The sequence below is a fragment of the Ambystoma mexicanum genome, chromosome 7p (genome assembly GCF_040938575.1).
Source record: "Ambystoma mexicanum isolate Mex_15411 chromosome 7p, UKY_AmexF1_1, whole genome shotgun sequence".
In the NCBI taxonomy this organism is placed as follows: Eukaryota; Metazoa; Chordata; class Amphibia; order Caudata; family Ambystomatidae; genus Ambystoma; species Ambystoma mexicanum.
The window spans coordinates 507,089,461-507,116,074 of record NC_090939.1 but is presented as its reverse complement, the minus strand read 5'-3'; the positions used below and the strand labels follow the sequence as shown (position 1 = coordinate 507,116,074).

Here is a 26,614-nt window from a genome sequence, read left to right as displayed (position 1 = left end):
CAGCCACAGCATCGATTTTAGGGGTGGCAAATGCAGCCGTTAAAGTGTTTCCCCCTACATCGGACATATATAGGTTAAAAAGAATATGTGCCAACACGCAGCCCTCTCTCACACCCAGATAGGTCTTCATTTGGTGAGACAGGTCACTCTGCTCTAACATGAATGTTTGAACCCTCATAAAGACCAATGATTAAACGTAAAAGCCATTCAGGGATTACCCAGTCGTGTAGCTTGACACATAACAGATCCAGATCAGCGAAACCCAGCAGATAGATTGTCACTAAAAAATTCAATCAGATTTCGAGGACAGGGCCTGATTCATGACACTTTCAAAATAAAACCATTGATCGAGGCACCCATTTGTTTTCGCGTAACCCTGCCATTTTGAAATTCTCCCCACCTACAACTGCATCATGTATAACTATGTAACCCATGCCTCGTATATCCTTACTGCTGCGCCCTCTTACCCTCGGGTCTGTGCACATTATAAATGGATAAAACAAACTGCCATACCTCAAGGTTCCCCAATAGCAAGGCTGCAAAGACCTTGCTGTCTGCATCGAGGACGGCAATTGGTTGGTAATTAAGTGGCCAAAAAAACACATAACAGGAGGTGTAAGGGAAAAAGAAACTCCCGTGAGTAACCACCCTTATGAAGGTCAACAACCTTTAAATACTTGACAATGAGGTCAAAACGGGCATCTTGTTAGTTTTCAACATAGGGAACCATAGGATCCATACAACGGTTGTAGACTGCCTATTTCCATTAAATTAGCAGGCAGTTTTTGGATACAAAAAAAAACTTTTTTATTGATAAAAAGGTGAATCATAAATTTTATATATCATCAATATTTATAAAACACTTTATCAGTGCAACAAAATGTAGAAACAAAACAACAAACACCAGTCAAAAGCGGATGTGGGGGACAAAACAAAATGATAATCGTTCACAGTTTGAGGTACTAAAAATTATACAACTAAGTTGAGCCTCAAACACCAAACATTCTACCATTCAACATCTTACAACTACATCCTTCTCAACATACATTCATCCTAATTAAGTGGGTCAGATCTTAACCCTTTTAAAAAATTGGCATTACGTGGGCTGTACACCAGAAGGGAGGACACCTATGAGTAATATATGCACAAACTGAATGGCCAAAATCGCTACTCAGGATTGCCTTTAAATAACAAGTTAGACAACTTGTAACTTGGAGAAACTGATCTTCCTTATTCCTCAATTTCAACAGGGCAGACTGGTAAAGTCCACTTATTCTCAAGCAGCTCTAAAAGCGGCTCGTAATCATGGGCAAAGCAAATAACAAAGAATAAGGGAAACCCACATTTTCTCTGGAATGGGGTGCAATACGCACCCAAGCACAAGATTCTCAAGCCCGTTGAGTGCTTGCCAAAATTCCCTAGAATTCTTATTGGATGCAATTGAGAGCATGTATTCAGCTTGACGCTGATCCGTCCAATAACCATGTGCCCTGATTCCGTTTCATAGGACTGTTTGAGCTTTAGAATACATCTAGTTTTATACAGAAGGGTCAAGAGATCCATTATTAACTCTAATCGCAGTCCTTAATGTTCTTTTCCGACCGGCAATCTCACCATCGTATAAACGTTTGTGGCGCCAACTCGCAGGGCGCTTTTTTTATGCATAAACAAAGTTTTCTTAATTAAATATTGCACAGAATCTGCAAAATGATCTACAGAAAAACAAGAATAGAGCGTAGCCTGTGTATTAGTCAACAAAAGTTGGACAGGTGGAATTCCCTTTCAACACTGGATGAGTTCCAAATTATTCTATTCCCTGCCAAACACCAGAGAAGCACCCTGGGGCATTCCCCAACTCCAGACCCAGTCTAAACTTCAGACAATAATGTACAGTGGTCACTATACACTGTCGGCAGAAGTATATACCTCTTCCCACCAGCCCTTGACTGACAAATATGTAATCCAGGGTTGAGTGGCTCATGCCCCTGTGCCATGTGAAATGACCTGGTACATTCCCTTATGTTGCTCTGTCCAACACTACTATTCCTACTCCTGTTAATGCTTTCAACCAAATGTAACCATGATGGTCTTTGTCCTCTGTTTACACCCAGTCCAGTTGGGGAGCAATGGGACAGTCGAGGGGAGTTAAGATCTTCATTGATGAAGCCAATTAACTTTTCAAAATAGCTTTTGATGTTCCTCAAATCCGCATGCCAATAGTTATTCAGAACTAAACTGTCCATTATGGATTGGAGTGACATTCATATATGGGTAGCTAACATACTGAAGCAAAAATCAACCTGCCCAATATGCAGGTCAATTTAATCCGCGTTAATAGTCCACCCAATGATACCCGTTTCGGCCGATTGGGAAGAGTGCTTAAACTTCCATCAAAGGAGGGTTCATGCTTACTATAAGTTACTGAGGAGAGTTCACTATCGGATTGTTAAAAAGAGGGACATGGCCCCGGGTGTTCCATGGGGGGCATGCTCTACACGTGGGTGGCACACTCGAGACGTACAAGAGGTATTTGCAGGTTCTGTACACTGGGCGCAGTGTGGAGGCCATGGGGGTGCTGGAAGCCCAGGGCAGGCTGCGTGCAGTGCATGCTGTGCCCTGTGTGTGAAGCCCAGTGCAGGGCTCACGCGAGACGTGCATGAGGACATTAGTAGGTACACGAGGCAGTAGTAGCCCCTGGGCACATAAGCTATGGAGAAGCATGAGGGAATTAACCAAGATGAAAATATTACACTGAGGCAGGAATTATGGAAAATAACAGGCCGTAGGCTTTATTAGTTATAAACAGAGACTTGTGTATTTATGCATTTATAAAGCGCACTAAGCCCATGGGCATCGAGGCGCTGTTACACAGCAAAATTATAAACTGGAAGTGTTCAGTGTGCTTTTGAGCACATCGGAGTCCGGAAGGAGGACGCCCCTTTACTTCGCCAGCGTTTCTCCCGAATCAAATTTATATCCCCAGACCCACGTCAGTGGGACCTGTCATTTTACCAGGCCCGCGTGAATTGCACCCGTCTGTATTATCATTCCCAAGCCGATGAGCTGGCATCTGTGATAGCCATTTGTGGCTGGCGCTGAGTCTTATGGGAAGAAGGCATCCTTCATGCCCACGACTTCGTAACCACCTTCGTTGTCTGTTTAATCATTCAATGTGGATCTTTTTCTCTCATACTTGCAGCTGTAGAGTGGTAAATCAATTCTTCCTAAGCGAGCCCCGCGCAGAGCGCGCCGGGGAAGGGTCTGATTGTGGGCCCTCTGCTCCGTCTGTATGGGACAGAATTGGCCCGAGTCAGAGCCCCCTCTCGGGTGCGTGCAGGCGGCATGATCAAAGAGACCTGTTTCCTTCTTGCCTGGCAGCGCACCCCTTCTTTTTGCATTTTCCCCACTATCCCCTTTTGACGGGATAGTGTGAAATGCCAGAACTTCACCTTTACCTCCCCCGTCAATCTGCCTTGCTAATAAGAGTAGCCAAGAAGGGCTGGAAGCCTGGGTTAAACTGTGCGCAGGGGCTGCGCTGGTCCTGGGGCTGCAAGCGCAGGGTAGGCTGTGCGCAGGGTTGCGCTGGTCCAGGGGCTGCAAGTGTTGGGGTAGGTTGTACGCCGCAGATGCGACGGTCCAGGCACTGCAAGCGTGTGGTAGGCAGTGCGCAGGGGATGCGGGAAGCCCAGGCCAGGGCTCCACGCGGGAGCTACAGGAAGTAGCCCGGAGCAGGGTCTGCCGTGAGATCGGGTTTCCCGTTGCGCTCCCGCAGGAGCCGCCAGCGCTTGATTGAAGCTGTACTTGGTGCTCGGCTCCCAGGGGATGCCAGTCCTGAAACACGAGAGCTCTCTGGCTCTCCGCCTCCCCATAACACCCTCCCTCCTCGCCTCTGAAAGCCTTTGTGCTGCTCGGAGAGCGCCTCGGCAGGCACGGATCGCTGGGCTCTCGCAAGAATGCGCGTCTGCAGCCTTTGCTGACTCGGTTTTGTTAGCAGGGAGGGTGTTTTTAACAAGCCAGCAGAATTATAACCGGTGCGTGTAGGCGGAAGGCAGCACGCCTTAATGAGTTCAGCTCGTTCCACCCACCGGTGGGGCCCACTGGATGCCATTTCAAAACCATAATCTTACCCACCATTGGGGTGAATGCCAGTGTCTCCGTTCAACAGCGTGAAGCGTTTTCAGAAGCTAGCAGCCGGGTGTTGGCGCTAGTTATCGATGGAGGCGTGCATGCAGGCAGCAAGGCCTCGGGTTTTAAATGAACCTAATTACCAAAGCCTTTCTTCCTGCTCGGTAGTAAAATTCCATCGATTCTTGTTCGGTACTCTTCCTTGCTAGCGGCTCTATTGCTCACGCCCCAGTCCTGAGAAACCGCGCCCTCCCCAAGCCAGCAGTGCATAATGCACCCTGTTCGCGAAGAGGACGGCCTGGAGGTGGGTGGTCATTATTACCCCGATACATAGAAGCCAGAAGTACGGCCACTCGCCTATTCTCCTAACGAGCGGCATTCCATTCGGAAGCCTCCGAAGGTGGGGCCTAGCGCATAAAGGGTGTAGTGTAAGGGTCCGCCGGCAACGAACACTGGTACTTTTGGAAAACGTCCTGTGCCCTGAAAGCTCCCAGGCCGGCTGATTGGGAGCTGCTTGAAACGCTCAGGGGGGGCAGGGTAGGCATGCCTTTGCGAGCTCCCCCCCCACCCCCCCGAAAGGTGCACACGCGTTGCAGATGAGGGCCGTCTCTGCAGATCGCTTTCTGGGTGTCGCGTGCACGCGCTAGGAAGCAGTCCTCCGGAACAGCCATTCACCTTTTACTTTACCAATTTAGTGGACATGATAGCGGCGACTCGAGTCTTGTGACGTTACGCTCGTGAACTCGTAGTACGGGGGGTTGTGGGGTCATGCTCAATAGTCACTTTGTGCAGTGGGCGGGAGAACCGAAATATGATGGGCAACCCCAAAGTTCCTGCACTGTAATCAATTTAAATCTTCTTTAATGGCCCGTTTGTTTTCTAAATGCAGGGGATGGGGGAGGGGTGCGCTGGCTGGCTCAAATCCAGAGTACTTAGTTCGGAAGGTGGAGACCAGGGGCGCAGCCAGCCTCCTGGTCGAGAATGCAGGATGCCAGGAACCCGTCCGCCCCCCTGTAGAACCAGGAGATGGGGCAGCGAGGATCATGCGCTCCGTGTCCCCCCCCCCCCGCCTTATCTGCCGTAGGTAGACAGCACGAGAGCCCCTCTTCCCCGTTTCAGAGCAAATGCCTTCCATCTCTGGCCCTGTGCCCCCTGTTGCCTTCTCTGCAGTTTCTAATGGCATAGTGTGAACTGGCTGTGCTGTCCGCTTGATATGTCCGGCTCTGGCGCACATCCCGGCTGGAGCTTGGGGTCGGTGGGGCCCCCTGCTCTCCCAGACCATCGTTCGTGCTGTATTCAAATGGACACCCGTTGGCGTTGAGGGACGCCCTGCCCTACTTCACAACCTACTTCTCCATAACCTCTCTATCCCGTACCTTGGGGTCGAGCAGGTGCCCTGCTCCTGGGTGCCCTTCACCAATGCATGGGGAAGGGTATCTGGTTCCCTCGACCCTCTGCACGAAACCAGCGACTGGCATTTGGCCCCGTTTGAGCTTGAACTGCTGCCTTGTCTTCTCAGCCACCCGGTGCCCGCGGCTCGGAGTCTGCACCCCCATGCACCCAGTGCCTGCAACCTGTCAGCCCCGTGAATGCACTGCACTTGTGGTGCCTGGCACCTCGCCTTATTGGACAGCCGCAGCCAGGCCTGTCCCCTGGGGGTGGCAATGCTTGGTACAACTAGTGCACGGCGGCTGTCTGGCATCTCGTCCTATGCCGTGGATGGCTGTCTCTGGCATCCATGTCAGCCCCGTGAAAGAATGTTGTGGTACTTGGCATGCCCTGTCCCGGTGCCTGGCCGATCACTATTGTATGGCCTCTGCCTGGCTTCTTGCCCTGTCCCGTGGCTGTTTGCTGTGCCCTGCCCTCTATGCCTCCACCCGTGCCTGCGATTTGCTGCCTGTAGCTGACAGTGGCATGTCTCATCCACCACACACCCCCCCCTCCCCCCAGTGCCTGGCATCTCTGCAAGCTCAGTGGATGCAGTGTTTGTGGTGCCCTGCCTGTCCCCTGGGGCGACAGCGCCTGGCACATCTCTAGTGCACGGGGATGTGATGGCTGTGGCTGGCATCTCTCCCGCGCCTATGAACGGCGAATGCAGGGGCAGGCTGGCCCGGCTGTGCGCCGAGGCCTGTTTACAGCGAGTGCAGATAATGTGACAGCTGCTGCCGGCCCCGTCGGCCTCTCCCGCCGCACAAAGCCCTCATTATGGGAGGAGGGAGCGCGGCGCAGGCTCGGCAGTTATGGGCTGCGTGGGTTCACTTGAAAGGCATGCCCTTGTGCTCGCTCTCCGGGGCCGCGCCTGGCGTGTCGGCTTTGTAGACTCCTCTCCCGGGCAACTGGGGGGGGGGGGTGTGTGAAGCCACCCCCCCCCCCACCCCTACTCGGAGAGTCGTGACGGGGGTCCTGTAAACATTTAGGTTTATACACAGTATCGCAAAAATGCAATGCATGGCACGCAGTGTATAAACGTGCACTGAGGCCACGGCAGAGAGGCTGGCCTGCTTTCTTCGAGAAATGATTGGAGGGGGCAAAAGAAAAACTCGGGTAGCTTTTTCTTAAATACTCTGCGCACTGCCTTCTCGGACAAGGCATATTGCTGGTCAAATGCGCTCTTGCCGCCTTACTGTAAAGGTGAATTAGGATAACAATTACTATTTTTACACATTAAAGTGAGCCACTCGTGGGGGGTGGGGGGCGGACAGGCTTATCCACCCCAATTCTAGCTAGTGTTTTTGCAGCTGAACTGACATTGTTTTAGAGCGCTTTACTTATCTCAAAACTTCTTAGGCCCAGGTGGGGTGGGGGGCTTTGGTTTTTTTAATGGGGGCTGGCGGCGGGTGACTGCCCACGGGGAAGGGGGGATGGGTCTGCAACGTGGCACTACAGTTATTTTAGACTAGGGCACCCAGGATCCACCACAAATGACTAGGCTGGCTTGGGCTCATGGGGCTTGTAGTACAACACATTTGTAGTACCAGAGGTTGTGTGTGGGGGCAATGGGCGCACGTATGTGCACCAAGTGATGATTTCTCTAGACTCTCCGGGGTTGCTCGCTCTTTAGCACATACAGGTGAAAGAGCTTGCGGTGTCGTGCATTATCATGACGTGGCTTATCCTCGTTATTGATCACCCATATAAGCATGTTTGCGCTATTTAAACGATGATGCAGTCCCCCAGGTGTGCACACTGGCTAGCCTTAAAGTACCGAAGTAAGAGTCCAAGTCTACTCGTCACGGTTTTCGCGAGTCTGCATGCATTACCGTTTTTTTTTTTTTTGGGGAGTCAAATACCATAAGCACTTGAAGTGTTGTGTGTACACACGATTTTTGCCCTCAGCCGTTTTGATTGATTTAACGTGGCAGAGACGGGTACCCCTTAAGATGAGGGGGCTGGTAGTCGGTGGCGGGTCAGACATTCCGAGGGGGCACCTCCTCCATAGCCGCGTTTTTTGGGCCACGGTGCTTGGGTCGCTGTTTCTCGGTAGATGAAGACGGCCCTTGATGAATGGCGCGCGCTCTCGGCTTGACAACGTTGTAATAGCCGAGGACTGAAAATGTGTATATATCGGCTGACCTTTTGACCCGGTGGCGGCTGCAATAAAGCCGAGCCGGCGGACATTATCACCCGAGAATCGATTGCAATAAGTTGGTTTGGCGGCACACATGTGTCGGATGCGCAGGCAGCCCTCTGTACAGGTGTGAATCTGTGCGTATTCATCTAGCATCGTATCTTCGAATCGTTGCAGACCATTGCGAAGGGGGTTGGGGGAGTTGTGTTGATGCGACGGTTAGTGTATAATCGCTGGATACGCGGCCATGCGTGTGTTTGATGTAGGTTTGTTCCGGGCCTAGACTGTGTGGTGGCGCTCTATCACGGTACAGTGACTAGGCACCCGCCCTGATGAGAGGAAGCCTGCTTTGAGAACGGGGGATGTTCACGGTCGCGAGTTCAAATCGTATATGCTAGCACAGAAGTAGTAAAATGAGTGCATGTACAAAGCTGAAACGGATATTAAATGCCATCAACAAATATAAAACTCATTCAAATAATTGGAAACGTCAAGGGGCCCTACAGGATTGGTCATTGAATAAGAGGCCAGTGTAGTTACAGTTCAGCTGCTGTTTCGGGGGCGAGCGTGGGGTGGGGACGGGGGGGGCGTGTTACCACTACGGAAAGGCGTCAACGGCACCCATGTGCTGCCGGCAACAGGGCCGAATGAAAGGCTTTCACTGCCAGCCTGGGCTCTATTCTCATGTAAACGTGCTGCTTTGCGGAGTTTATTGACCTAGGGAGGAGCGCCGCCCCTGGCTGGAGACGGCTGATGGGTGGCCTTTTCGACTGTGCCGAGACTCCGGGCAGCTGCTGCATGCGCTGGTCTCGTACGGTGGCCTGCTGGCACCCGAGCCCTCCCTGAAGGCCTCTTCCCGCCCCCTTCACTCAAGAGGTGCCAGGCCTAATTTACTTTAGTTCAGAGCCCGTCAATCGGGATCTCGCGTCCTTCATTTAGGTCCCAGGTGTGTTTGGTTTTCGAAGGTGCATTAAGCCGGGCAGAGTTGCATTGGTTGGCGCGATGTGTAGTAAACTGACACTTCTGTAGATGCCTGCTTAAGTTTGGAGCATCCATCACCCAGTGAGCCTGCAAGTTGAAATGTGCAGTGTTGAGACTAGTACATTAAGCTAAAAACAACGGGATTTGAACGCAAGACACTTAATGGGACAACTCCACGATTGTTCACTTTGTTTAGTTTATCTGTAAACTATGGGAGGGGGGGGGGGTTGGTTTGCAGTGGGTGCAAGGCAGGCCCGCATCTCGCTGGAACGGTGGGAAGCGGGTTGGATAACACTCGAGGCCCCGGCGCCCGCATCAGCCGCTTGTTGTTAAGCCCAAGGCCAGCAGTCCCTCCCTCCCTCTTTTCCCCCTCCCGCCCCCCACCTACCCCCTCCGCTCGTCTGCCAGCTCCTTGCGTCTGCTCACAGCCGTTCAAGGCAGCCCAGCCCGCCGGAGCCGCGGATCAAGAGCCCGTAATTAAAGCTGAGGGGCGGAGGAGGCAGCTCCCCACCCCTCCGGGTGCTGCTTCACGCTTCGTTGGCAGTCACAAGGCGGGGAGGGCAAAGCCCGGGCAGAGAGCGCCGCATCGCCCAGGGAAAGGAGGGCGGGGAGGAGGGGGTCGTTGCTCGGCTGGAAACCAAGACGGAAGAGCAGGGAAGTTGCGGCCGCTATTGTGTAAATCCCATCGGGTGCCGTAACTGAACTGCATCCGCCGATCCTGTGCAGTGTGGGGCAGCTGCTGTGCTCCTGCACACACTGTACCCACAGACGGAAGGTTGCTGATTTTGGCTTGCAGTGGTCGGGAGCCCGCTTGCTAAGGTGTAAAGCCCACGCTGACTTGCTGTCTGTCGATCCGTGCCTTGAATTCACTGGACGGAATGTAGCCACAAAAGGGTCCCGACCAGTCGTCTATGCTGAAATGAACGTGTCGCTTCTTTCAGACCGCGCAGCCCCTGCTTAACATCGCCTAATGTAAAATTTAAAACGGCAGCACCGGGAAAGGCCGTACGGGAGCACGCACGCGCTTACAGCCCCTGTACCACGAGAATGAAGGCTCCTGCCGGGGCGGATTCGGCGACCGGGCATTTCTGTGAACGTGTAAACGAACCAACCACAGGCCTTTTCAGCCCCAATTATGCAAAAGTCATGGGAGCCCTCTCTACCGAAAATGATCACGTTCAGATGACCTGTTCTCTGGGTAGGTGCCCACTCCGGGGGTCCCGTCCCTCAAACATCTACAACCTCGTTTTAGCTCGCTGTACCTTGCACGGAGGAGACGTATACCACCATTTGCATTTCAGTCAAGCATTGAAATGCTAGGCAATTCTCCTGTGATGGAGTACCAATAGCAAGCCCAGACATGTCTCCTGTGAGGTGAAGCTCAACCACAGTGAGCGAGGGGTCCATTTCTGGATTACCTGGGTAATTTGGAGGTAAAACCTCAAATCTCTAAACATATATGCAAACGGTTCCGAGAACACTGACGTAGACAACCGGTTCTTTGGGTAGGTTCCCGTTCTAGCCCAGTTGGGGCGGTTCGGTGTCCTGCGCTGCTGTTGCCTAAACAAGGCAACCACCGGCCTTGTCTGCCACACTTATGCAGAAGCATCGCTTTTCAAAATTAAGCCAGGTCAAGTGGCAGAGCGAGTAGAGCGCTGCTTTGACATCCATGCAGAGTTTGCTAACAGGTTCGAATCCCGGCTGGGCCCAACACTCAGCATTTCATCCTTCCAAGGTCGATTAATGAGCACCACACACCGTGGGTAATGAGCAGTGCGCAGATACCTGAGGGTTCGTAGCGCTATATAAATGCTATATTATTATTATTATTATAGATAATCCCAGCCGATGTGCCTGGCTGTTACGACCTTGGTAGTGCAGCCAGGGGAGGGCGGCAACGTAGCTGGTCAAAATAAAGGTGTCACAACCTTTGTGAGAAACCAGTAATGACCGCGCGTTACATATTTATATATAGTTTTTAAACCTTTTTTAAAAGCTCTCCATTTCAGATCACACCACACAATAGCGGAGGCTTGCTCTTATCGAGTGTGAACTATACCATAGGGTGAAAAGGTTGGTTGGCACCTGTGCAAAAACCTGCCTCTCGTCAGCCCTCTTTCTTCAGAGTGGGGCAGCTGCCACCATGCACCGATCCTAGGGGCGGCCACAACCTCCCAGCCAAATTGGGTAGTCTGGCATGCACTCGATGATGGAGTGGGTATCCCGCGGCGGCTGCATACAGTCCGCACACACCGGGCGTGATGGCAGGGTGCATAGAGGCCGCCACTGGAGCTGCGTGTGCTACACATGTCGAGAGATAGCGCTGGGCTAGCAGGGGCGCCCACACAGAGCTCTTGGCACCCTGCCTTCCTCCCCGCAGGGTGTGCGTGTTTTCGGCTGGGGGGGGGGGGGGGGGGGCTCGCGAGTTCTGCCCCGGGAGTTTTGCTCCCGCAAGTGTGGCGTTTCTTTTCAACTTGGAAGTTTCCCGTCCTTAAAATGAGAGGGGGCAGCGCTCTCGGTCTCTAATGCTTTGTTTTCGGAAGTCCAGGGGCTCCTTTTTGTTTTTGCCCCCCTTGCAGGTGGCTGGCGGGTGGGGCAGAGAGAGATTCCTTCAAAGGTGTATGGGTGAGGAGCGTGAACCCCGGGCAGGGGTCGAGGCATCTCTACAGTCAGCCCCATGGAAAGATGGGGGAAAGATGGGGTTCAAAACAGAACGAGGTCCGCTATTGTATTTAAAAATCGCCCAAAATTTTGCAAATAATATTCTGTAATCCAGGGAAACGCACTCGCAGCGTGACTTCTTGCGTGCGAGATAAAAAAAAAGCCCTTCTCCCCATAATCTACCAAAGGAAACCCTTGCCCCGATGAGAAACTCAGCAAGGGGTGCTGTTAGCAAAGTTGTGCACACAGGCATTCCTTGCAAGGGAACGAGCCCCGAGAGTGCCTTCAGTGAAGCTACAGGAAACCACTAGGCCTGAGCAAGCGTGCGTACTCTCCAGCCTTAGCGGGGCACTATGGTGACGAGGAAGGGGGACCTTCAGCAGCAGCAGCCGCCTCCGCACCGCGGCATTGTGTGGCAGGGGCCTCCGAGCCGCCGCTTCTAAGATGGCGTAGCACGTATGGAAGCGGCGAGCCGAGCGTGGGGCCTGTGACTCCATAGGAAGCACCCATCTTCAGGCTATGTGCTGTGTTCGTCGGGCTGGACCACACTGGCCCTCATGACCCCATCAGTTGGTTGGGAACCGAATTGTGGGTTCACCCAGTGTGGTCATTGGGCCGGATCTCGGACCCAGCCTGCCTCAGCCCTGACAGGGGCGTTCGCAGAGGGAAGCTAGGGGGCTCTGAGCTAAGCTAGGGGCTCTGATCTAATATGTGCCCTTTCCCTGGCCGTCCTTTGCGCATTACCAGGCTTTCTTCTGGCCTGAAAGGGACACCATGGAATCAATGGTACATGGCTATCACTGGGGTGGGGGCTCTTCACTGTTAAAAGCATACTTTTAAAATGCTGAACACTGTCCAAATGTGCATCTTACACATTAGGAGAAACACGTGTTTCCAAACTAAAAAATGCTGCTTTTTTCTTAATTTTTTTTTGTCGGACTACCACACACCCTGTGATTTTTGTGCCCATACCTTTTGTGTTTTATCACAGGTTATATTTTATAAAGATGTTATGTGCTTCTCAAACTGATCACTAATGCATGCTTTTGTGTTGATAGTAAGTAGTTAAACTGTTGGTGCATGGGTGCCAAATTATTATTTTTAATATCTTTTTTTTCACTTCAGGGGCAGAAATACCCCCACCTCTGACCCGAATATAGCACTTTAAAAAAAAAAAAAAGTATAAGGAATTGCGAACAGTCATACGATTAGCAACCCGTTTTTGCAACCCGTTTTTAATATATAACATCTCAGCAACAGCCCCTCAACCTGGTAGTCTTCTACTGTAGATCGGGGTCTATGGATCCCTTGATGCAGGGGTGTTGCTAGGTCTGGAAAAGATCCGGGACTGGGGGCTAGCTAGCCTTTTTGATTATAACCCCAGAGCTTCTATCCAGGGCTACAACCAAAAGACCTAGGGCTATAGCCCCCTCAACCCCCACCCTAGCAACGCCTCTGCCTTGATGTAGTAAATATCACTTACTGCCGTGGAAGTTATTTAAAGTGGAATTGATGTACATTGTGGAGTTTGTCAAGAAGCAGCATGAAAGAAATTGCACAATTTTTAAACTTATTTTGAACCGTTCCTTTGAGGTTCAACTGCCAGTTCTGCCCTCTGAGCTGCACCCGCTCCTCCAAACTCGGCCCCTTGTGGCATCCCCCTTTCAATTATTTTTATTTCCACCACAGGGTCCGCCCACTTGAGCGGCAGCTCGGAGCGCGATCAGTCTAGCGTGGTGGGGGCTGCGTGCACCTGGTGCCGTAGTCTCAGAGCCAGTGAATGTTTCAGGCCACTACTGCCCCTCATCCTCCAGATGATCAAGACTCTGGATGTTTTGCGGCGGCTGGGGGGGGGGGGGGGGGGGTGACTCGTAGGCATGCTCCTTACGATATTGGGGTGAATTTAAACAAAAGTGCAAAAAAAGCTATCTGGAGGGGGCCAAGAGGAAAAGGATTGGAATCGCTATAGGGGAATCTTGTGAGATTACTGTGGTAAAACGTGCTCAAACAAATGCATTGCGTAAAGCCAGGTGAAAGGGAGTAATGGGAGGGACGCAGAGAGGCAAAAAAAATCCACTTAGATTCCAGGGGGTGTGGGGGGCCTAGGGAAAAGGAAGGAGAGGTGTGGTGTGGAACATGTACAGTGGCCACGGCTAGTACCCCTTGAATAAACTAAGCTATAACAAAACCCTTGATTGATTGAAAGCTTTAGTTCAGGTGATCAGATTTAACACAACAAAATCTTTGAAATATGTGGGAAGTGATGATCACCTTACCGTTCCCTCCCCATTGCAAAGCCCATGAGCACATACCTCCCTCCTTTTTAGTCTTGAGCAGGATTTCCTCAAATTCCAGAAGCGCCTCAAGACGTTCCTCTTCACCTCCTCCGTCCCTCTAATCTCAAGTCGCTGTGATGGGGACCTGGCCTCCCATACAGAATCGCCCGGCCTACCTCTCAGCACTTGCCTTGGCACCCACCAGCCTCAATCCTGTAGGCTTGCACTTTCTTTCCAATGCGGTGCCAGACTGCATAGCACTTACTGTATTTTGCACTTCATCTTCTGTTCACACACGAGCACGTACATTCCAGCACTTGAACTCTTCCCCCCCGCCCCCACCTGCTGCACTGGGCTGGGTTGGACTGCACTTGCACATTCTGAATGCTCACAAGGCATAGTAGGTTTGTTTTTGTCTTCCACTGTATTCCTTGTTTTTCAATCCCGTGTTCCCTCCCTGCTGCCCTGTGGACACTTTGAAACAGAATTGACTTATTGTGTAAGCGCCTAACAAATGCACAATAAATAAATGCATAACAGATAGGATTCACAATGACAAAAGTGCGCATTTGTAAATGCATTTTCCTCATAAGTAACAGCGCCTCAATGCCCTTGGGCTGTTTGTGAGCTATAAAAATAAAATGATTAAATACAACTAGCGGCCTGCAAGGTTGCTCGGTGGGTTAAGCGCTCACTGCTGTGATCTGCAGGTCGCATGTTCAATTTTTGGCAAGGCCAACAAAGCCTTTCATCCTTCTGAAGTCAATAAATGAGTATCCAAGTCAGTTTGGCCGGAATATTGTATGTGTTCTATGTAGAAGTGCTTGTGCGCAAGCACCTTATAACAAACGCATCATTGGATAAGGGTCCTCAGCAGATGGATGGATGGAGGGGGGGGTGCAGAGTTAAAATTATCCTCACTTCCCACACCTATGCTAAATTTAATGCGTTAAATTTGATCACCTTAACTGTCCGTCCAATTCCTCCAATTATATATAATTCTATCATTTTCATATCCGTGCACGATTGTTATGCATTCGGGCATGCAGAGTGACGCTGCTGCAACTTCGGGTCCTGTGATCCCACTGTATTATTATTTTTTTTTTTATTTTTTTTTTTGCATTTACTTTATTTTGCTGATTCAGTATCCGACTGCCTTGCTCCTACTAATATCCCTTACGGCGCAGTCTAGAATAAATGAACCCTATCGGGAAAAGTTTCTTCTATGGGCCATACCGGGAGGTGTAGGGGCTTTTCATGAAGCGAGCGTTGGAGGCAGAATGTATAAATTGCCAGCGCACCACTTTGTATGCAGTGTCCGCTTGCAAAGCACCCAGCTACTGTTGCAGTATTATTTCCATGTGTTGGGGTTGCTGCGCCCCGCAAAGCACCCACTTACTGTCGCAGTATTATTTCCATGTGTTAGGGTTGCTGCGCCCCGCAAAGCACCCAGCTACTGTTGCAGTATTATTTCCATGTGTTGGGGTTGCTGCGCCCCGCAAAGCACCCACTTACTGTCGCAGTATTATTTCCATGTGTTGGGGTTGCTGCGCCCCGCAAAGCACCCACTTACTGTCGCAGTATTTCCATGTGTTGGGGTTGCTGCGCCCCCTTCCCCCGCCCCCCCGAAACTAGGGCTCGGTCGGTCGGCTCGCAGGCAGCAGCAGCAGCAGGAGGTGACACGGTGGAAAGCTGGCCCGCAGCCAGCAAGCAGCTCGTGGTGGTGGTGGGGAGGGTGGGAGGGAGCAGAGGAAGGGGGAGGAGGAAAGGCGCCAAACGGGAAGCGGCGCTGTCTGCTCAGAGCTTCCTGATCGCGCTGCCGGCAGCACGCACCGAAGCTGTGCCCGGTCACACCGCCCCGGAGGGCGCCCACCGCCGAGGACCCGGGCGCAGCAGGTACGGGCGCGGCGCCGCTGGAGACAGGGCGCGCTTTGTCGGGTGGCGGCAAGCTCGGCTGCCTGTCGGCGTGTAGCAGGTGTCGCTCTCGCCTTTGTGCCTCGTTCGTGTTCCTGACGGCGAGCGCCCTGCGCTGCGGAGTAAAGGTCGCGGTAGACCCCGGTCGCCCCGCTGCTGCTCGCCTGAGCTGGGCTGGTGCGACACGTTCCTTGTGCAGTGCGCTGCTATCCAGACCGGCTTTCCCCGCGGCGCTATAGCCTGAACAGGCTTCGCCGTGCAATACTGCTATTAAGGTTGTTTCTAGGCGCTGTGAGTATAGAGGGATTCTAGTCAAAGGGCTTATCCTGAATGGGCTTCGTCGTTTTTAGCGTGAACTTTATCAATTTTGTGGCGATGTCAAATACACCGACGTTGTGTGCTGCAGGGCACACGGCAGTGGCTATCTGCACACAGGGTCTGGAGCTATCCAGAGGGCCACAGCTACTCTTGTGTCCCCGGGACCCCCTCCCCGTCCCCTTATCTGCAGCTTCAGCCGGTGAACTTCTTGTGAACTGTTGGAAAGTGGAGCTCTGTGGAACGGAGAGCGGCGCCACAGCCGGGCGTAATTTCATTGCAGCCAGCGGCACAGACCGTTAACCCCTTGCCGTCTGGCGCCTCCTGCATGCCCATGGACGTGTTCGGAACTGCTGCTCCTAGATCAGGGTACTGGTCATTTGCACTAGAAATACTTCGAGAATCTATTCGGAAACGAATGCATATACGAAGAATTATTTCATAAGGGACACCGTGTAGGCGATTGGTTATTGTTCCATTCCAAACAAGCTCGTTCTAAAGACAGCAGGGTGTCCTTCTCCAAGTCTGGTGAAGCCGAGCTCGCGTGTAATAGGAAGACTCGTTTATGCATGGCAGGGCTTAGGGTGCCAGTAAGGCTTGGGGCGGAGGGTGTATGATGGGTTGGCGGTGGTATCAGCTGAGGGTGGGCTAAGGCCCACTGAAAACTCAGTTCCCAGATCTGACAGTGTCGATCTAGGGCAGGGGCAGCCGCGGGTGTGCGGGGCTGGTAACGGCCCCCACCCTGTCGAGCATTACGAGAATCGGCGAGCTGACAGTATCAGTAACTGGAGTGTATTGGCAGGCAAGGGGCTTTTTCTGGAAGGGTATCGGCAGAGTGCAAAAGCCATGATCGTATTCCCGGGGGATGTGCACCCCGCCGCAGCCCTTAACTGCCGTATTGAGCATTTTTAGTGTTTCTCGTTCTAGATGAGGTTCGGATTTTGTTAGTAATTTGCTTTCGCGTGATGCTGGGCGGTTGCACGTCGCCCTGGGAAGCGACCCCAGCATTTTAGGGTTCCCTGGGCAGCTGCCCACCATGTTGCAAGTCCACCTGTCAGACAATATGTCTACCGAGGTCTCGCAGTGTGGGCGAGGCTTCCTACTTGTGTATTTTTATTTTTTTAAACTATCTGCCCCTTCCCGCCCCCCACCCACGCAGACTTGACCGGTTGCGCTTCGGAATCTCGGTGCAAGAGTGGCGCACCCCGACACATCAATCACACGCCAGCTCCTTTGTCCCTGTTTTTTTCAATTTCTGCCTGGTATTTCTTTTATGCCTGGGTGGTGTGCTGGCTGCTCTTGTACTGCGCTTCGCCCTGGGTGTGCCGAGGGAGCTCCCATGAGCGCTGCAGACTGGCATCCCCAAAGATCTCGAAATAAACGCGCGGGGGAGCTGAAGGGAGCTGCCACCGCCTCCTAATGCGGCACGTCGAGCCAGGAACCAACTCCCGCCCCCCTCCGTCTGCAGAGCGGCCGTAGAGCCTGCTACGGACTCGGCTGCGACTTGCCCATCGCGGCGTGCTCGGCTCAGTGGGGTCAGAGGCTAGCTTAACCATATCGGGCCCGGTGGTGGCACGCAGTCTAAAGTAGTACACCCGCTCCCCATGCCTCTCCCCCCACAACCCATTATCGACAACTAAGGAATCGGTAAATCGCACCCCCATTATTAATATGCCTTGAAACGCGGATTGACCCAATGTTCCCTTCTAGATAACTTATTCTTTATGAAAAGCTAGGTTTAGGGAATTCGCGCGCTGTTTACTTACGCACACCTTTCTTTACAATTGTTAAACTACATTATAAATGCAGGAGTACGTAAACTTGAATGACACTGCAAGTAAGTTTTCACATCAACAAACCACAGTTATCGCGGAATGGTATGCGTTTTAAAATTGATAAAACAGCTTGGTGCACGGATTGAAGTATTTTGGGATACCCCTGGCCCCCGACTTCGTCTGTAGAATCCTTTTAAAGAAAGGACAAATGTGCCATTTTAAAGGAACACCTAGGTGGGTGCGGCGCGCACGGTATACTGTACGGAGGGCGGAGAGCAACCCACAATTTTAAAAATGTTTTTTTTTCTACATGGGTGAGGATGCATACTGCACAATACAGCTGTGTCCCACTACTGGGTACTGGTGTGTAGGCTGTTTCATCCACAGTACGTGCCCACCTGAACCTCCCTGCAGGTCCAGGGCGTTGCCAATCTGCGAAGGTTGACCCCATGTGGCGGCCGCATGAGGAGGGGGTGCGCACGTTGTGGCTCGCCTGCGGAGACCTCTGGTATCGCCATCCCCACTGCGTGCCAAACCTACGATACCTGAAATTTGTAAACCATGCCTTTTTTAACTCGCGCAATTGTACGTGGCCCAGCTCAGTTACCGCCTGTGCGTACGTACTCCCTGTCCGTTTGCACCCATACTTACGATAGTGGAATTCTCTGCATTTATCGTAAGAGCAAGACGACTCAAATGTGATGGGGGGTGGGGGGACTTGGGCCCGTTTCTACAACACGGCCGAATTACGAATATGATGGCGCACTAAAAACGCGCCCCTATTTTACAGCACCATCGTATTTCGTGGTTGGAGGAAACGTCTCCACCGCGGAGCTCCCCCACCCTCCCTCATTTATTGCCTCCCAATAAATTACCGTCTACGCTAGATGCTCGAGTACTCCAATTGAGTGCCATGAGGCTCCAAAATGGGGACTAACCCTACCACTAGTAATGTGGCGGGTTCCCAGTAGCGTAAGTGTAAGGGGGCCCTGTGGGCAAGTGGCACTGGGTCACCCATATGCCACTGTAAACCAGGCTACTATAGATCATTGCTCAGTTGAAGAATTTCGCAAATTCATCCATGTTCGTTTTAAAACTTAAATTTAACTACAATTCATACACGCTTTCCCAAAATTAAATGTTGGTTATACACTAAACTTAAAATCATAATCACTGGTTTTTCAAAATCTAAAACAATACTGACCTTTGATTAACCCCTTTGTCCAAACATAGCAACTGTCTTGTCTGTGTGGGGTGTAGTGCTATTCCCATTAATTTAGAAATTGTAATGACTTGGTTCGTAAACAGTGTTGACCTTTTGATGCACCCGCACCCCCTCTGTCCAAACATAGCAAGTGTCTTTGTGTGTGAGGTTTATGGGAGGAGGGTTGAAGTGCTAACTGTTCCCATTTGGGGGGCGATAGGTGTGCGCAGTCTCGGCCCGGACCAGCCTTCTCCAGGTGGCGGTGGCGAACGCCAACGTAGTTGCCCTCTGTCATTTGGGTATCAGTGGTTCTGTCGCTGCCTACCAACGTCGGTACGCTCCCCCTCCCATCCCTTTAGTGCCCCAACACCGCCTAGGAAGATACTCTGGTTCCGCCCGCGGTCTCTTTTCCGCTCCCAACTATATCCCAATGGCGGCATTTCCGCGGGCAGAGTGGTGTCCCCCGTGCCCCTTCTTTCTGCCGCTTTGTCCTCGGCACGGAGCGCCGGCGACCCAGTGTTTACCGTCGGGCGGCACGGCACAGCCCGCTCCAACCGTGCGCGATGCCTCCTGCGTATGAAGCCAGTGTTCAGCAGCGGGATGGCGGCCGGGCCCGCCGGCTCCTCCTCCTTCACAGAGCAATTAAACGCCTGCACTGGAATAAATCATGCGCGGCGCTAATCCTGTTAATAAAAGGCAGCCTGTCCTGACACTTCCCGGGGGGGGGGGGGGGGAGGCAGGGGGAGCGCTGCTGCAGGCGCAGGCCGTGTCTGGACTCTGACTCTCCCGGGGAAGGGAAGCCTCCTCCAGCCGGGAAATGATTGATCCGCGCAGCCTGCCCCTCCCCCAGCGCACACAAGCAGTCCCTCCCAACCTCTCCACACTAGCACAGCTGTCTTCGCGCAGCCACCTACACAAAGCAGCACTCGCATGCACCTCTTGCACAAACAGTGCACGCACACAATGGCACACTTATGCACCCACCCCTGCACAACTGAGGCAGAGGCAGTTCATGCAAGCACCGCCCCAGGCCGGCTACATTTATCGGGAAGGAATGTTGGTTTGCACTCGAGGGTGTTGTGCTTGTAAACGCTCAGTGCAGCGCTCCTCTTGTGTGTATTTTGCGAGGGATTTGTGCAGTATATGCATGTTTTTCATTTCATGCGTGGCCGTTAGCAAGCGCTCTGTTGTGCTGTACCTAGCTAGTTGCTGGCATTTTTCTCGCCAGTCTCTTGCAAGGAGGCTGAAATTACATGTCTGGTTTGAGGGTGGCAAGGGGTCCACCCCTCTGCGGCACAGTGCAGGTGGACCTGTTACAAAGCCGCGCCGACGTTGCAATTTTATAAGTGTGCAATAGCCTATACTGCCCTCTCACCGTGTGCTTTCTCTCCACAGCCTGAGCCCCAGGAGCGGGAGCCAGCCCGACCCTTGAGGCCGCCATGCTTTCTGCAACCCCCCTATATGGCAACGTGCACAGTTGGATGAACAGCGAGAGGGTCCGCATGTGCGGCCTCACCGAGGACAGGTAACTAGGCCCGAAGCGCGCGCTTGGCGACGGTAGGGTGGGTGGCGTTCGCTGGTTGACGCGATGAGTGAAAAAGCGAAATCAAAACTACCCGAGGGGGAGACTAGCGGTAGACAGCAAGGTCAGAGTGGAGGACCAAGGCGGCTTGGTGGGTTTTTGTTTCTGTCAAACTTTTCACACAAAATAATACATTATAAAAACACTATAAAATACGAAAAAGCAAACATTAAAGACTTCGAATCGTTAACATCAATTAGTATATGTAACCACAAATTCTCCGATAATAAAGAACAGCAATACTGAACGCAATCTCTGAACAGCTTAAAATGAGTTGCCAAAAACCCTCTTTGAATAGTCTGTCGACATTGAATACGAATTTTAATTCATAAGAACGAACCTCAAACAAAAATGTGCAATCCACAAATAATGTTTTAGTTTCAACGGCAGAATTGCAATATCTGCATAGTCTTTCATCTTTTACATTATTGTATCTGGCTCCTAAAGCACGTGATGGATGCTTAATCAAATATGGAGAGATGCCATTTAAAAGCTTTAATGTTCTGGTTCAAATGATCATTAAGTCATCAGTAGTTGTCTTGATAATCTAGTCCACTTCCCGGACTTTCTTCTTTGCATACCTGGAGTAAAAGTGAAATCCTCGTGCAGTGTCATGCTTGTGTGCACAGAGCAATCTGTCAAGGGGCGCACTCCTTAACCGCAGTATTTGGTGCCAAAGAACCGCTCTTTTTGGTGATGCAAACAAAAAAAAATGTACACGCGATAAAAAATATGGAACGTTTTTAAAACCCCGGCATTGCATCTAGCTTCTCTGCATTTGTAATGGGATATAGGTATGGGCAGCTTTAGTTTCTTTAGAGGCGTAGGGGGCCAGCATGCGCCTTCCTCCAGCCGAGTTCCCAGTAGGATATGCACCTTCCAGAATGGGCCTACGGCGCGCGCACTCTGCTACTTGGGTCATTGCAGATATAAAACGGCATCCTGCTCAATTGGTGCCGCTACATGCAGGCAACCCTCCCGTTAACTCGTCCCTGGTATTTTATTGTGGTAGGGTTCAACATTTGTAATGGCCGCTCACAGCATCGGCCTTTCAAGTAGTGTGGTATAGGAGCTGACTGCTGCTGGCCTGCTGTAATTGAATGTTTTCGGTTGGGCACTAAACCAGGATTTGAAAATTGGCACTGGGGGAGTTTTTCTTTAAAAAAAAAAATTGTGTGCAGGTGTAGAACTGAGGGGGGCAAGTGAGTGTATGCCTGATAGCAGCTTGGAATTCACGTGTGCGTGGTTCATTTTATTTGTGTGGCATTATTTTTGTGATGGCCCCACTTCTTGAGCACTAAAAGGGCAGACTATGTTTATCGTAGCATAGCAGCATCCCAAGTGACTTGACAGTGAACAGCTGCAGAATTTCCAGTCTTTACATACACGTGCATGCAGGCGCACAGCTTCAGAGCCCTGGTACAATGGTGCAGCCTCTGCTGCTCTTTGGAAATGTGGAAGTAGAATTGCTGTTTACATTGCTTTGTATTTTTCCATCAGGAAAATCGCAGTAAACGATGGCGAGGGCCAGAAAAGTCGACTGGAACTAAGGGAAGACAGTCACCTGGCTCACAGTCTGGTAAGACCCCAATGGCTAGTGATTTCCAATATGTGGGCCTGTTCGTCGTTACTCACATTTTTGTAGCAGAATGTTGAAAGGGCACTTTTGTGGCCATCTCATTACTAACTGAAGCTACCCCTACTTTACCTGACCCCGTTGTCTCTATGCCCCCTTTATGCTAGCTGTCTGTATTTTATTGTGCGTTTGTAAGGGATACATCAAGTAAATTGTCAAACCTACTCTTGGACAGGCTGATTTTCTTATGTGATTTAGGATCTCTGCAGCCGTTACTTTTACCACCATCCTTCCTTTCCCTAGCCACTATGCCCTTTTGTTGGATTGGGTGATCTACTTTTACTCCGGGTGAATCGTGACTTAATAATTGCTGACCTGGCATCTTGGAAAGTTGATTTGGTGGGCACATGACTGATTTTTTCACTTTGCATGCACCCCACTGTACTTTCAACCATCGGAGCACGTTAGTTAATGCAAAGTGAATAGTCTACTGCTACAAGGACAACAATGTGAAAATCCCCTTAAGCTGACAATGTATGTTTAGGCCCTGCTGCTGCCTTGATCGCTGTAATTTTATGGTCCCTGAATTTGGGCACAGGTACTCTACCTTTTATCCTTGGGTGGTATATAAATCAAGTACGTTGTGTTCGTAGAATTTAGCCTATGGTATGCAGTATGTAGTCCTGGTCCATTTTATTTAATGACAGTTATACAAGCATACTTAAGCTCTGCTTTGAACAGCCAGACCACACGATTGAAATATGTCCCTTGCACATTGTATATAGCACCTAAGCAAAGTGGTAACGTGCCTCTCTTCTCTTTGCTAAGGTGGACGTGGCTGCAGCCCATCGTATGGACAGCCTTGCAGCGCTGAGCATGGACAGAACAGGATTCATGCGAGAAGGCCTCAGAGTGCCAGGAGGAATAGTCTATTCCAGCCTATGCGGGCTGAGCGCAGAAAAGAACCGAGATGCTGCAAATACCATGGCTAGTCTTGGGTACACGCCCGAAAGGAATCCAGAAATGCAGTACAAATCTAGCCCCGGAGATGGCTTGGATGGCTCCCCGGTTTCTGTTGACAATCCAAACGGCTTCAGTTCGATCTACAAAACTCCGCCCGGAATACAAAAAAACATTCCACCAGGTGAACAACTGGGATTGGACAGAGCTGCAGGCGACAAACAGAGCCCACTCTCTGTGAATGGCGCCAACTATTTGAGACTCCCTTGGGTGCACCCCTATATGGATAGTACAGCAGCGGCTATGTACCCCTTCATTGAATCTCCAAGTAAGTACTCCTTGGGTATGTACAAGGCCTTGCTACCTCAACAGTCAACCTATGGATTACCACATTTGGCGTATTCTCCGGTCTGTACAAACAGTGAGCGATTTTTGTACCTGCCACATCATTACGTTGCACCGCCAATGCCTTCCTCTTTAGCATCACCAATGAGGATAGCCACAGCTGCTTCGCCTCAGGCAATCCCGCCTCTTGTGCATTGTCAAGATAAAAACTTGTCTTGGAAAATGGGCATCAGCCCTGTTGAATCGCATGCCTACCAACATCTCCAGAACAGCAAGCCTCCGCGAGTGCAGTGCCCGAAACCAGCACCTGCTAACATGCCAGCAGATCCAGTTCTCTTGATGCCCCACTCGCCAAGGCAACCCCCTCGTGTTCACATGGCGTCACAGCCAATGGGAGACACTTATGCAGAGTTTCAGAAACATCTTGCTAGGTTGTCAAACTCTCCTTCTTCAGTTTCTCTGTCCAACCATTACATGAATGTAAACCATGACTTTTCTCCATCTAGGCTGCCCAATGGAACATTTGCCAAAGCCCAAGATAACGCTGATAATGCGCAGCAAGCTCCAGCGCAAACCAAGAAAACCATACGTGACCGGAAAGACTCGAGGTCACCTCCTGTACTCGAAAAACAAGTTCAAGTTCCTACCAAAGACGTTGTAGACAAGCCATTGGATTTGTCATCAAAAGTTTTCGATTCAGAGACACCGAAGTTTGACAACCTAAAGACAATTGCCCCCACAGTGTTGATCCCGAACAAGCATGGATGTGGCCTAGTTTCCTCTGGGAGAGAAATTCTGAACGAAGCCATTTCCCCACCAGGAAACGGTTGTGCAACCTATCGCCCTGAAATCATTAGCACGGTGCCCTCCTCTTGGGTAGTGCCGGGCCCAAATGCTATTGACGAAAATGGTGGCAAAATTATGCAGCTAAAAAACAAAGCTCTAGAGCGAGTGTTGCCCCAACCAAGAAGCTCTTCATGCCCAAGAATGGGAAGCATTGAGGGAACAATCAGTAATAACACTGGGAGCATGCAAGGCGGAGGGCGCCCAGCTTCTGCATCGCCAGCGCCAAATGCTGATTGCCCCAAAACCAATCGAAATTCTGTTGAAAGCACAACATCTGTTATACAGCAAATAGGACAGCCATTGGCAGCGTGTACAAACCAGAATAACATTCAAAAAAGCACTAATCAAGAATCCAGTGTAAAAGCCACAAGCCAAGAGTCGATTTTCAAGCCATCCAATCAAGAATCTAGTTTCAAGCCAGCTAATCCAGAGTCTTGCTTTAAGATGGCCAATCAAGAATTGTGTTACAAAGCAATGAATCAAGAATCCAGTTTTAAACCAAATGAGACCGACCTATCTAGCTCAATGTTTTTAACTCAAAATGACACTTATCGTTCTCCCATCCATTATCCAAGAAGCTTTCTCCCATACCCACTTTCAGAAAGCCTAGCTCTAGGCCATTTGTCTCTACATGGGAAAGGACCGATGTATCCCCATCCAGTTTTGTTGCCAAATGGCAGCCTCTTCCCAGGGCCCCTGGCACCAAAACCTGGCCTTCCTTACAGTATGCCTACCACTCGTGTGGATTATGTGACCTACCAGGATGCGATGGGCATGGTGCACCCCATCCTTCTGCCACCATCTACCCTGGAAATGAGCAAAGATGATAAATCGGAGAGACGATCGCGGTCGCATGAAAGACCCCGATATGAAGACAGTGTCCTGCGAAACAGACTACCGGATGTGAATGAATCTACCCCCAAACATTTCGATATTCCAAAGGAAAAACATGGAAAGGCACTCCTGAACTCTACGAGTGTCAACAAAACAGTTACCAAAGTCGAGAAACTTTCCTGCAGCGATCCCATAAGGGATACTAAAACCGAACTCTGCGTCGCTAAAAGTCCCCTTGTACCTGATGGCAACAGCCGAAGCAGCGAACCATCGGCGCTTTCATTGGATCAAGCAATACAGCACAGAGAAGTTATTGTTATGAGGGATGATTTTATAAAGAAACAGGACTTCCATGATATTACTAAACCGGCTCAAAACTCTACACTGGTGAGCTTGGCAGGCAGCATGCCAGCAAGGCAGCAGGAAGAGAACGTCTGCACTCAGCCTCCCATGGGTCTCTTTGAGGCTAGTTGTGGGCCATCATATTTTGGGACAGCTCCACAGGATGCACAGAGATTCTGCACTGGAAATTCCCATTCCGGCACAGATGGTAACCAAGCCAAAGATGCAATGGAAGACTTTGACCTGAAAAACCGCTCATCCAAAGTGGTGAAAAGGATTGAGAACTCTGCTGGCTACGTAGGTGATCGTCTCAAGTGCATGACTACCGAACTGTTTGGAGATTCAAGTCAACTCAGCCGCGAGCAGCGTGCTTTGCAGGTGAGCTTCTATTGGTTACTCTGGCCGCATTGGTCGTGCATGTTACTTGCAATTATGTATCTACTTCATAAAGAGATGAGGGGTGGGTATCCTTGGTGGGTCAGCGAATTCTCCCAAACTTCCATAAGTTTGTGCAAGATCACATCCGCATTTCTTTACCGTGCAACGGCGTAATCTTGCCAGTAGCTTCTGAGTTTAAAATCTTTGGGGAAAATTGAAGTGTGTGTATCTGGATGTGTGCTGATAACTGGTGGAGCAGTGCAGATGGTGGGGTGGTGCAGAGTTGGTCTGAACCTCCCCATACAGACTGGCAATTCACCCCTCCTATGCTTTTAAATATGCATACATATGTTGTCTGGTGCAATTTTTTTTTTTAAGCTGTACCCTGATCAAATTCAATTGTGCATTCCTTGCCGCCCACACACATGTAAAGTGGAAATTAGGGTTACAGTTTGCTTGTTGATTCCTACTCTTGCTATGAGTCGGACTACCCATTGGAATGGGGTGAAGCTGGTGTAGACCTTACTGGTTCTCTGTGGAGGACTGTCTCCCACTGGGTCATGCATAGCCTTGTTTTGAGAAGTCGGTTACTACATTGAATACAGGCTCTGGGGCTCCTGCTTTTTCTAAAGCTGTGCACGCCCTGCAACGCGGGATCTGAATTTGTCAGATAGTGAATTGATGGTGCATTGTATGATAGCCCACTCAAACCACAAAAGGCACTGACAAGAAAACATTTTGGTTAATGCTGATTAAAATGGCTGCAAAATGATTTAAATGACCCAAAAGTGCCCCTTTTAATTACTTAGATGGAAGGATTACAAGAGGACAGTAATTTGTGCCTACCAGCTGCATATTGTGAGGTCAGTGCTTACACTTTTTTTTATTACTGTGCCCTTGTGTAACACTTAATTTCCTGCCCAGTCCACCAA

At 50.7% G+C, this 26,614-nt stretch overlaps 1 protein-coding gene across 7 annotated transcripts in view; it reads left to right on the top strand.

Moving 5' to 3' along the window:
• The window catches only part of BCOR (BCL6 corepressor), a 437,367-nt gene that overhangs the window by 393,913 nt on the left and 16,840 nt on the right, over positions 1–26,614 (top strand). For 5 of the 7 annotated variants that reach the window (XM_069636543.1, XM_069636547.1, XM_069636546.1 and 2 more), the window contains 4 exons: positions 20,215–20,344; positions 21,902–21,980; positions 22,806–25,682; positions 26,492–26,545. In XM_069636543.1, the coding sequence (XP_069492644.1) occupies positions 20,259–20,344; positions 21,902–21,980; positions 22,806–25,682; positions 26,492–26,545 (3,096 nt within the window). In that variant the 5' untranslated portion in view covers positions 20,215–20,258. Of the gene's footprint in view, positions 1–15,381; positions 15,508–20,214; positions 20,345–21,901; positions 21,981–22,805; positions 25,683–26,491; positions 26,546–26,614 lie in introns of those variants that run through there. The other 2 variants (XM_069636542.1, XM_069636545.1) reach the window with 2 other exon arrangements.